Source organism: Epinephelus lanceolatus, chromosome 8 (assembly GCF_041903045.1).
Source record: "Epinephelus lanceolatus isolate andai-2023 chromosome 8, ASM4190304v1, whole genome shotgun sequence".
In the NCBI taxonomy this organism is placed as follows: domain Eukaryota; kingdom Metazoa; phylum Chordata; class Actinopteri; order Perciformes; family Serranidae; genus Epinephelus; species Epinephelus lanceolatus.
Window position 1 is genome coordinate 5,580,484 of NC_135741.1, and position 12,960 is coordinate 5,593,443.

The window sequence follows — 12,960 nt, forward strand, 5'->3', positions numbered from 1 at the left end:
ATCTTGTAAATTTTATACTGTCTGTTTTTGACATTATGTGCAAATAAACAAATCTAAACTAAAACTAAACATTATTCATCCCGTTATGTGTTGCCACGCATGTTTCCTCCTCCTGCAGCTGCCATGGTGTTGGCCTTTTGTTTAATGTTGCTTTTCTCCTCCTCATATTTTAATAGAATTAATCTCTGATCCTCACATGAGAAATACTTTTTTTTCTCCTCACATACGGCGCTCTGTGAGGACGCTCAGTGACGCTGCGCTTCTAGCATGATTGTGATTGGTCCGCTGCGTGCATGTTCACGGCTCTTGATAAAGCAACACTGGGTTGAGTTACCGAGTTGATATCCAGCGTCGTGATACCGATTATCCTGATTGCCATTGTTAGGGTTAGTCAACCCAGGATAGGTCTGGGTAACCCAGGAAAGGTTGATCTCACTTCGTGATACAGGCCCCTGGTCAGGCCGTAGTTCAGTTTACATCTTTACATTATGTCTTTACACAGTCAAAACTTCATCACAGATGAATCACATGACAAGTTCAAATGTTTTTTAGTGATAGCAATAAATGTATCCACCATGTAAATACAGTCAGTGATGTAAGTCAGTCAGTAACTCGCTGTGCTTGATCCCATTTAATGGTCGACCACAGACATTTGATCCCCCGACGACGAGCCTGAATCAACCGATCATTTAATTGCTACATGCAACTACTTGCCAAAGTTTCGGGTTTTAAACGACAAACACTTAACTGTCCCGTACGAGCATCTGGCTGCTGCTGCATCAATCAAACATAGACTTTTACTGAAGGGGTACAATACACCCGAAATCCCATCAGCAGCACCCCCCGCCCCCCCACCCAGCCCCTGACTGCTTCTCTTTCTCTCTTTCAGTTAGTTGTTGTTAAGCTCAGCCACTAATGGCTTTGGTTGGGACTGTGGTCGACTGCGTTACCACTGCCCTGCCCTCAAATATATACACACACATAAACACACACACACACGCACTGTGCACCCACACTAAGACATATAGAAACATATATGTCTGTGTATTCATGTTCTGTCTCTCATTTGTGTGCAAACTTAATTATAAATGTGTCGTCTCGGTCTCATTTTGATGTGTGTGTGTTAGAGAGTGTGTGTGTGCAGACATGTGTGTGAGTGTGTGTGAATGTGTGTGTGCTACAGTTTGCATGCGTGTGTGCCTTGAATGTGTATATTCGCATGTGTGTGTGTGTGTGAGAAGCTCCATTCTCAGTTGGGCAGAAACAATGGAACCTCTCTGATTACATCTCCCTGTACAGGCGGACAGGGTGTGTGTGTGTGTGTGTGTGTGTGTGTGTGAAGCTTCAGGGGGGAGGAAAGGGTGGCGGTCGCGGAGGAGGAAAGAGGGGGAGGCGATGCTTGGACCTGCCCCCCTCCCTCCTCTGCTTTGTCTCCCACACACACACACACTCGTCCCTTCCTCTCGCGCCCGCCTGGCGTCTCATTGGTTAAATCCCCGGCTATATATTTATGTGATTGGTCAGGGCGGGGTATATATACTCAGCGTGGGTCGGTTAAATCTGGCCACAAGTTTCAAAACTTTCAAACAGGGCAGACAGACAGAGAGACAGAGAGTCGGACGGCCCGTGTGACAGAGAGGAATCAAGCTTTGGACAAACCGCTGCACCACACACTCCAAACAAGAACTGTTGTCTTTTGAGAAAGAAAAAAAAAGAGTGAAGAAAAGAAAGAGGCAGAGTCATTGTGGATCATTTTCAGGGGGAATATCCTGCACCACATCTTGTTTGTTTTCTCTTTCTTTCTCGTCTTCCCCCTCCTCTCAGATCTCGATGCTTTGCTTTGGGATTTGTGCTCCAAATCCATCAGATTCCTCTCTTGATCTTTCTCTTTGTCATCTGAAACATTTTGAGCTACAAATTTTTTCCAGAACTTTGCAACCCAACAAAGTGAAACAGACGTTTGCAGAATTTCACTTGGACTAAAAGTTGAATCCAAGCCCGGTTCTGGAATGAATTTAACCGAGCCCAGCTTGTCTAGAGAGACTCTCCTGCATGCCAGCCGGATGTCCCTCGGGGGCCCCTGGGCATCCGGGACCCCGAGCCCTGCTTCTGATTCTGAAATGGGCTTTGAGCAGAACCTCTCCGGGGACTGCAGCTCTCCCGACGGCCTCGGAAGCGGGAGCATGAGGAGGACAGAGCCAAGGATTTCTCTGACGCCCAGTTCAGGGGGACAGAGTCCGGACCTGAGCCAGGCTGGAGGTGTGTCGGCGGGCACGGCCGATGGGAAGGCTGTGGGGGGCGAGCAGAGGATCCGCAGGCCCATGAACGCCTTCATGGTCTGGGCTAAAGATGAGAGGAAGCGACTGGCCGTGCAGAACCCCGACCTGCACAACGCTGTGCTCAGCAAGATGCTCGGTAAGACTGGGAACAAAATCTGATCAGGAAAAAAACTGTATGTAGGGCATCAAAACTTTCCAGTAAACCAGACTGGTGAATCCAATTAGAAAGTTTATCACTAAGGAGAGTTGTGAGAATCACCAAACCTTGGTTATTTTACTTCTTTGCATTCATTTTAATTTTTCTGAAGTGTGAAATCTGTCACATCTGAACCAAACCTCCCAAAAGCATCTTAAGGCTCGGATGACCTTTGCCCCAGAAGATCATTTGAGTCTTAACGTTTTTGTGAAGCAGAGCCCTGAACAGTTTAAACCAACGTATCAAAAAAGTTTGATAAAGCTCAGGTTTGAGTCAATATTTGTATAATATTATTTTCCTCTGACCAGTATTTATAGCTCAGAGTCACAGACCCCACCCATCTGAGTCACTGTATCCCAGTAGTGCTAATAGTACTAACATAAACCATGAGGAGCATCATAGTAGAGTATGTCCGACATAAATATACATATTTATATGACTGCACAATGAGCATATTACCCTCACAAACTGCATCATTTTAACAAAGTGATACTAATTTGGTCCCATAATATTTATACGTACAGTTTGTACTCTTGTTTTTGTTTGCTGTTTTATACACACACACAGTTTGACTATTTTATTAAATCTGTATATTTATATAATGGTTGAATTCATGAACAGTCTGTTCACTGAGTTGCCAGGTTTGAGCGGGCTTTAAGTGTTAACAGCTTCACTCTTAACGGCTGAAGCAGTAAACTGACATCTGTGATAAATCACGATTGGCTGAGGAGCAAATGTTAACGACCTTATCTAAAATATCTTGCAGTGAGATAATTACAATATGTCGTGCCTAGATGTGCACATTAAATTAATGAAGTTGGTCTTCTGAGCATCAAACAGTCAACTGAGAGGTGTACAAAATGTCCATAGAAACTTCTCAAACCGCTCCTCCAGCATAAATAAATGTGTCCACAGTCCATCATGTGCTCGTTATGTTTCAAACTCCATAGTTTGGTCCATCCGCTGCAACCAAAATGAATCCAAAATGACCACAGCCGCTGTTCTCCTGCACTGAGCTGAACTGAAAACTTTTAACAACCACCTTTCAGCAGCAGATTTGATTGAAAAGATTTTGGGTGACGTGTTTATTTACTTTTATTTAATCCTTTATTCAAACATGTCTCATTGAGATAAATCTAAGAGGGGCCGACTGCGTCAGACGGGGCACTTTGATAATTCAGTGATGATTCTGTGATACAGGACTGATGCAAACTGAGTCGTTAACTATTTTAACGCCATTTTAATTTGTCTAAATATGGAGCTGCAGACTAATGCATTATTATTTGAGTCAGCCTTGACTCATGTGTACAAGTCAGTTAGGTTAAATCATTTTCAATTTTCAGCTCAGCAGGTGACAACCGCTAAAGTCACACTTGTGCCATAATCCTAAAATTCTTCACGTTAACACAAATTGAAGCAGATTTTTACTGGCTTCTTTTTCCTCTTACTCTAGACAGCAACGGGCTCTTTTTAATATTACCCTGTCTCATATTCACACTTGGAGCTTCTCAGTGCAGTCAAAGTCTGCTGAGCTCTGCAGCCTGAGACTTTCAGAGTCACCATAAAGTTTCTGAGAGGAGGCATGTGTCTCAAATCTCTTGTCTACAACATAAGACAAACTGGGAATGCAGCACTAAATGCAGTGTATAAATACACCACATGGATGGAAATGATTCACTGCAATTCATGTTTGAGTGGATTTTAGTCTTGATGACATCATGAACTCTCACAAACCTGTGTGAAACTTCGTACAGGCTGTAAATGCTGTTGTATTTGTAAGTGTTTAAGTTTTTCCATCATCGCTGTTTGATTAAATTAGACCTGACACACTTGCAGAGGGATAAGAAGGATGTTCTGGCATCCTGGAACTACAACAGGAGCTTAACAACAGATTCCCACAGGCTCGTGTTCCTCACCCATTAAATCAGAGTATGGCTTCTAAGTAGCCTCAGTGAACCTGAGTCGGACTCTTATATAACAGGAATGATTGATTTGTTTCTCTGAAACCACTTTTCATAATGTCTGATGTGATTTGTGTTGTTTGTAGTACAGTTGCTGTTTGGTTAAATGTTGCTTTGTATTTTTATATTTACGCAAAACAGTTGGCGTCCTGGGATGCAGAACAAATTTCAGATTTTTTTCCGTCAATAACTGGTGGTATAACTCAAAATCAAATCAAATTAAAAGGTAACACTGACATTACTGATACATACATTTGAGGTGTAATATTGTGGATGCCAACAATAGCAACAACTGATCAATTTATTTATTTAATTTATTCCTCTTTTAAATTATTTCTGCACAAAAATATTTATATTTTACTGGCTCCAGCTCCTGTGATATTAATTTTTAGTTTATTTTAGAGAATAGTGAAGAGCATTTTTCAATATTTTATGATATTTCATAAGCTAAAATAATTGTCAGATTAGTCAATCATACAACAAAAAAATCATGAGTCGCAGCTGTCTAATAAAGAGGATGTTGGTCATGTTTTTGATTTAGATAGTTGTCGATGAAATTAATATCAACCCTTTTCTTGTCTACCTACTGAGAATATCCTAATTTGTGACCAATAAAGACAAATAATGTTTCTCATTTTTTAAATTTTGTCTCTCTCTGTCAGGTCAGTCATGGAAGGCCCTTAGTGCCACAGACAAGCGACCATTTGTGGAGGAAGCAGAGCGTCTGCGTGTCCAGCACCTCCAGGATCACCCAAACTACAAATACAGGCCTCGCCGCAAGAAGACCACCAAAAAACTGAAGCGGGTCGAGCCGGGGCTTCTGCTCCACAGCTTAGCCCAGGGCGGGGCACCAGGCCTTGCATTAGGACACAGTGTCAACCCACTGGGTGCAGAAAGTGGAGGTTCTGCTTACGGACAGCTCGGTGGCCATCCCTCGCATCACCATCACTCCCACCACCTGCTGCACCCACTCGGGCACTTCAGGGACCTCCAGGCCCCGGGACACTCAGAGCTGGAGAGCTACGGCCTGCCCACTCCAGAGATGTCCCCTCTGGATGTTCTGGAAGATGGAGGTGGGGAATCTGTGTTTTTCCCCCAGCATGTGCAAGAGGAGGCGGGGATAGGGGGATGGAGTGGCTACCACCACCACCTCCACCATCATAACCAGCATTATAGCCATAATTACAACAACCACAGTCATCACAGCTCCTTAAATAGCTCAGCGACACACAGTCAGAGTTCAGGAATGAGTGTTGGTGCCAGTTTGAGTCCAGGTAGGAGCTCCAGAGTTGAGTCAAATATGAGCTCCAGGTTAAATCACACCTCTGGTCACCACATCGCTTTGAGGAGTCCTGTTAAGTGCCCACCACCTTTATCTGACTCCTCCTCCCCTGTCTCCTACACCCAGCCCTCCATCAGCCTCCCTGAGCCGATTAAATCCCACCAAACGCCGCATCAGCCCACCGCTCCTGTCGGCTACTTTGGCCAAATGTATGGGAACAGTGCTCCAAATGCATACTACATGCCGTCTCACCTGGGCCAGCTCTCACCTCCTCCTGAGAGCTCTCCTTCTTCCTGCTCGTCCTCCTCCATCCCCACGTCAACCTTCCCTCCTCCTTTGCACTTAGACCCCTCAAATCCCGATTCCTCCTGCCATCTGGGGTCTTCCTCTGCTGAGTTCTGGTCCGAAGTGGACAGGCATGAGTTCGACCAGTATGTGAATGTTGGAAGGAATCGAGAGGAGGCCTACGGACGTGGTGGGAGCTGTGGAGGTGGCTCCAAAGTCCTGAGTGGGCGCAGTAGCAGTAGTGTAGGTAGCAGCATGAATAGCAGCATTCTTAACAGGGATGTCAGTAGCATTTTGAGCGGTGCTGGTGGGTGTGATGAAGGGAGCAGCCCTCTCATCTCTGCTCTCTCTGACGCCAGCAGTGCTGTCTATTACAGTGCCTGTATCACTGGATAAATACTCAAAGATCTCATCTCTCTTATGTACCTCCTTGCATACTGCACAGTTTGGTTTGGTTCATTTGATACACGTGAGGAAGTATGTTGGGAAGTTTAGTTTCGGCTCATATTCTTAATCAGTGCCATGCCTTGCTAATTCCTCACAGATTCTAAAATTAATACGTTTTTGTAAATGCCAAAAAGAAAAACGCAGATGAGTGTTTTCTTCAAATAAACTCTTACTGGAGCTGAAGGAGCCAAAACTTAATTTTTTAAAAATGTGCTAACTGGAAAAAAAAAACTTAACTGGAAAAGAAAGCACTTTTATCAAATGAAATAAAACACAAATGCTAATGACTTAGTTTTGGATTATTAATTCATTCCTGAACATTATATGAAAAAGTTGGCTGGCTAGCGAACCAGCTTTTCCTTGATAGCTGCGTGCCATGCGCCTGGTGTGTCTAGTTTAGACCAACGTCAACTTGCAAGCATGAGTAGTTTATGGCCATAGGAATGAAGCTCATGGCACCTTTCTAGGCAGATCACTCGCAGAGGGTTTTTTTGCTGAGCAACTTCAAACCCAGCTATTGTCAGTCATTTAGCTAACATAGAGGATTACATTCGCTAATGTTGTTGGCAAACTTAAAGGCACACTTCACCTGCAAAATGACTACTTGTATTTTAGTTGCTCTCTGCGTGTTAAACTGAAATTGTGAAGAAAACTTTGTTTTTTCTCGCAGGCCTCCACGGTGAACGGAGAATCCAAAAAAGACAAACATTCTTCATGAATGGAAGTGAATGGGGTCCACATTTAACAACAGCAAAACTATATCAAAACATCAGTTTACAAACAACTTGTACAGTATAATTCAAGTCTAATTTATCCAGTCGTATGCTCAGTGCCTCCTACGTACCTTTATGATATAACGATACAACAGAGAATACTTAAATCTACAAGAAGTGTACCCTGAGTGTGTGTGAGACTGTTTATACTGACAAATGTTCTTTAATTTGCATATGTTTTAGATAAAATGCACGTGTTTAGGATGTACTGAGCATACAACTGGAAGAATGAGACTTGCTGTTGTTAAACGTGGTCCCCATTTACTTCTGTCCATGAAGAATGTCTGCCTTTTTTGGATTCTTCGTTCACCGTAGAGGCCTGCAAGAAAAACAACGTTTCCTTCATGAATTCAAGGAAACACAAGATGAATACTTGATATACAAATGGTCATAATCTGGGCGATGTAGTCCTTTAAGGAGGGAAAAAAAAACCCTGATAATTTCTGTTGCATCACTCCAAGCTTGATGCTCTTTATCAAGTCTGTTGATCCAAATTAATTAGCACAGAAAAAACACTTCCTGACACGGTGCTGTTCTGCTCAGAGGTTGTAATATTTTGACTTTGGTAAATAAAATAAAGAAATAGGCCTGAGTGTGATGGACAGATAAACAGAAGGCAGCTGGAGAGCATGTTAAATTAACATTGTGTTTTTAACTTACTTATGAAGGGTGCTAGATCTGTGTTAGCATAATGCTAATAACAAGGAGTCTATATCGATATCTGGATACATTTATGACCTGAGGTTGCTCTGGTGGACGTAGAATTCAACAAGTGCTAATCTGAGTTGAAGTACCTGCTCCTGCCTGTTGCAGGGCTTTTGTTTCTCCAGTGACAGTACATGCTATTGGAAGCAAAAGGACTCCTTTAGTTGCACTGTGTGTACTCTGGTCATCAGAAGAATCCACAACTATGACAAACCTGAATTTCAAGATCATCTAATTTCATTTTTGACATTTAATCTCAGGACCAGACAACTATTCATCTCCACTGAACTTCACGAAGTTTAGATTTATTCATCTCGTTTGATAAATGGCAGCATGGAGGACAATGTAGGAGACACTCTGGAGATGGACATAAAGAAAGAGACTGGATGGGAGAGACTTGATCCAGCCTCCACATATCTCACAGTGTTGTCGGGAAAGCCTTGGCCACCGACCCAGAACAGACCACTGATGTCTCCCACAAACTATCCGGATGTTTTACACGCTGGGTAGGGTTTTTTTATTCTGTCCGTGATACATGCCGTTCCCTCTCTGTCTCAGTCCATGACAGGGCCTCACGTCAGACTCTATGCCAAAATCTGCAAGTCTTAAGTTGCTTTGCTTCCTGGCAAACACAGATATGTTGATGAATCAAAGATCATTCTTTTAACCAGTAAGCCTCTCTGGTATAACAAACATATCACTTGTTTAAACAAAATGTCTTTTTTTCCACGTTAAGAAGTGTAATTTTGTTCTACATGTAACAGAAGATTGGGCTCTACAAATGAAGTGCCTCTGGAACAAGTCTTGTGTGGTAGATCATAAAACAGCTCCATTTTATACTTTAAAGTTCATCCTGTCCAACGTCGAAGTTTGACCACTCTAATTACAAATTGTTCCGTCCTTAATTTCATTGAGACGTTTAAGGATAATAGTGAGTCTTGTGATTTTTTGGAAACCTTGTTTTGATGTAGCCTTTTACTGTATATATAGATGCTGTGCCTCTTGGCAGTATATGTGAAGGAGAAACTGCGACTATGAAATGTTCTCTTTGCACTGGGTTTAATGTCTTAGCTGTATAGAAGGAACACTACTTATTAAAATTCAAATGTCCATAATTTTAAATGTGTTTTTGTACAGAAAGGACTGTGCTTGTTTTGTTGTTTTATAGATGCTGTTTTATTGATGTCTTTTCTTAAGGGAATAATTTGACCTTGTAGGAAATGATTTGCTTTTTGTCTGAGAGTCAGATGAGAAGATTGATACCACTTGTGTGTCTGTGTGTTTGATACGGAGCAGAGTTGGGAGGCGATAAGGCGCGAAGAGTTAGCCTAGCTGTCTTCAAAATGAAAAAGTCTACAAACGGGAACTTTTAATACATAGCCACTGAGTAACATGTTGTCTCTGGGTTGTTTAAAGGGATAGTTTGGATCTTTTGATGTGGGGTTGTATGAGGAACTTATCCATAGTCAGTTTACCACGTCTCACTCTCAACTTTTCAAATACCGCCATTTTGTCAGTGGACCTTAACGGCCAGGCTCCACCGGGCACGTCAGCAGCGTGAGACGTCTGCAGCGCGAGTCCCGTAGCAGCTCGCCCCCCTGTTAATCAATTACAGCGGCTCCACCGGCAACGGGATCGGCACGACAACCCCCGTCTGTCGCGCGACAACTCTCTATTTTACGTGGCTCTTCTATTTTTGTCGCGCTACGCTCCCCTACGCGACCCTCCAGCAGATAAAAACTACATGAAATAGAGTGCTAAATAGGCACAATGTGTTTTTAAATGAATAAACCATTATCAGAGGTGATATGTGACGATTTTTTTTCATGTATTTACCCATGTTTATCCGTGACATTGTGTAAATGTCCGTGGCGGACATTTGAAAGCGAGTAGATGACAAACAGTACAGTAAACTTGTAGATAACTCAAATATATGTAATAACTTAGGTGGGAAATGCTTTAACATTTCATGCAGCCTACATGCAGCCTCTCGGCTCGGCAAATGGTAAACAACCCCGCTGGCTTCTCTACGTGTTGCTTCCGTACGCAGTCAGTGGAGCCCAAATGAATACGCTGTGACACTACGCTGACGTGACGCTTACGTTTACAGCCAGTGGAGCCCGGCCGTTACGGCAGACACTGACACACAGAAGCATCCTTTAGCAGCAGCATGAGACATCTCGGGCTGAGGAATTTGCTGATACTCTACAACAGTGGTTCCCAACTGGTCCAGCCACGGGGTCCAGGTTTCTCCTTAGTCATTAGTTCAATCTCCACACAGTTTAAAATATTCAAAATTATTCTTGTGTTTTTCAGTGTTGTCGAGACAGTTTTAATGGCTCCGCTCAGAGTGGACCTGCGACCCACTAGTTGGGAACCACTGCTCTACAACTACCGTAGCATAAAGAGCAGAGAAAACTTCAGCAAACCCGGTGTTCATTTCCCGTGTGAAACCAAAAGTCAGTCGAGTTATCTTAATACTAACATAGTGTGCTAGTATGTTTAGCATGCTACGCTAGTGATGTATCACATGACAGTTGTTACATTACGTCAATAACAACCATACTCGTTTAAGCCAAACCAAGATTTTTTTTCTTTTGTTGCCTTAACTTAAGGACGTTAACCTAAAAACAAACTGTTTTACCTACACTGTAAGTTTACTTTGAAAAAGACGGTGTACATTTAACAAGCCAACACATTCTCACTCCGACCTCGTCACATATCGACGTTTGGTTGGTCATGGACCTTCCACGTCCACATACGACGTGCAAGGTACCCTGGGTGTGTTGGTTGTTGACGTTCTGGGACGCTGTTTCAACTTCTGCTCGTTACATGCATCGTCTTCTTTCAAAATACACTTTTGTTTTCACAGTAAATTTAACATTTACATACAGTCTCTTTCAAAATAAAAGCACTACGCTGGTACAACACCAAGAATTTACTTTTTTTTTCTTTCAACAGCAAACACACATGGTTGGGTTTAGGAAAAAAAAACAGGGTTTGGCTTTATAATCTTACGGTGCAAGAATGCCAGTAGAAAGTCAGTGTTTGTTGGACCCATCCCCCGCCCCTCCTGCCTGCTCTTAACTTTCGTTCTTGTCCTGCGGCGTCTCCCCCTGACGCTGCTGTTAAACTATAACGGCGACCGGCTGCATATCACGCCGACATTAAAGCATGGATTTTTTTGTCAGTGTCTGATGCTGCTAGACAAAAACAGTAATTTAACACCACTGAACACAGGAGCTACTCGTCTACCGCTGCCTTGATCACTGAGTTTGTGTTATTGTGTGACTTTAAAAAGGTTTGTTCGGATTGCTGACCGCCATCTACTGTAGGTAAAACACTGGCTGTGAGTAAGTACCTCATGTAACCCCACTTTAACAGATCCAAACTATCCCTTTAATCTGAACACGAGCAGAAACGTTAAAGTGATCATTTGTGGTTTTCGGGGGAGTGGTGCTGTGCAATTACTGCTCCTGCGTAACTCTTCGTAAAACCACAGACTGTTGACTGTACCCTCTAATTTATAAAAGGCGTTAATTAGGCGAGCTGTGCCCTCTTGCTCATTGCCTTTGAAGTTAAGCTAATCGCCTCCCGACACCAGCTCGTTATTGATCTCACACACATGACAACCATAATGATGTCCACGTTATCAGGAAGAAAGTGTATTTCCCCAAATGTTGAGCTATTTCTTTGAAGATGATTTGAACATAAAAGCATCGGAGCAGTGACTGGACTTTTGTGTGCTCTGTGTGTGTGTGTACGGAAATCTATAATTGTAAAGATCTCTTGTAGATCTCTTGTTAAACTTCACTCCACCAGTGACACCAGCAAACCAGAAACTCTCCCTCCCACACCGATGTTATTGAGCTGGAAATTAAAATGAAAATCTGTGGTTTTGTTTTGTGCTGAGAAAATGAAAAATCAACAGTTGTAGCCACTGTCGAGGTCTCTCTGTATGTGTTTATGTAGCATCTACTCTGTAATATTTATGTATACAGTGGGAGCAAAAAAAAAAAAACAACAGAAGTCACTCTTCAAGAATTTATCCTGCATCTGTTCTGCATTAGTCCTACAGACAATACTTTTTTGGGGGCATGAAACAGTAGAAGAAAATCGTGTATCTTGTACAGTGAAACCAGTTATATTTACCACACCGTTCCTTGTGGCCACCATTGGTTGAAAACAGAGCAACAGTAGATTTTTCCAAACATTTCCTCTAGAGGACGGAGCCGCAGAGAAGCAGCAGTTCAAGCAAAGTATTAAAAAAAAATACTTCTACATCTGCATTTGACATTCTTTTCTGTTGACACCAAACAGAGTCTTGTTTCCATTTTAATTTACTGTGACACACAAAGAACATCAGAGAGACAGGCGTTTTTCCTTTTTTTTTTTTTTTGTTTTTTTTTTTTTGTTGTTGGAGTCGTGCAATAACTCTGGGGCTTTTGGTAATAATTATCTGGAGAAAAAAAAAGAAACACCGAAGATTTTGGGATTAAAACAAAGGCCGTTTTCTCAGCAGTCATATAACGACAAATTAAAACCAGGATTTTCCCAGAAGTGTCACTGTGATGCTTCTAAATCTGTCTGACAGGGATCATTTTTATATTTTCTGTAGAAAATGGCTTTGTTTGTGTTTATATTTGAAAAATGTGGGTTGGCTGTAAGTGGATCTGTTCTGTTTTATGAAATATTGTTACAAAATAAACACATCTAAGGTTTCACTTTGGTTTGTGAGTCTCTGGGGCGCAGAGCTCGGCTGGATTAAACAAAAACATCTTCAGATCAACACAACAGAAACATCTCATACAATTTTGTCTGATGAAAACAAAAACATGTAGAGTATGCAGTGAGTTATTTAATGTATGGATTTGTGGCACACATTCTCCGAACACTTTAATCTATCTTGACTTTCTGTCGGACTGTCCTGATCAGGAATTAAAGGTTTCTTAGTTACTTTTGAGACAGATGATGTTTTTTAAAAAGGTCTGATTGGAAAAGAAGATGAGCTAAAACTTGACACAGTAGTAGT

General features: G+C 42.2%; 1 protein-coding gene across 1 annotated transcript; it reads left to right on the forward strand.

Annotated features, from left to right (window-relative positions):
- The first annotated feature begins 1,554 nt into the window (after positions 1-1,554).
- Positions 1,555-12,650, forward strand: sox18 (SRY-box transcription factor 18). Its single transcript, XM_033628468.2, has 2 exons — positions 1,555-2,415; positions 5,099-12,650. Exons 1-2 carry the CDS (start codon positions 2,010-2,012, stop codon positions 6,397-6,399), a joined length of 1,707 nt encoding a protein of 568 aa, XP_033484359.2. The 5' UTR covers positions 1,555-2,009; the 3' UTR covers positions 6,400-12,650.
- The last annotated feature ends 310 nt before the right edge of the window (positions 12,651-12,960 follow it).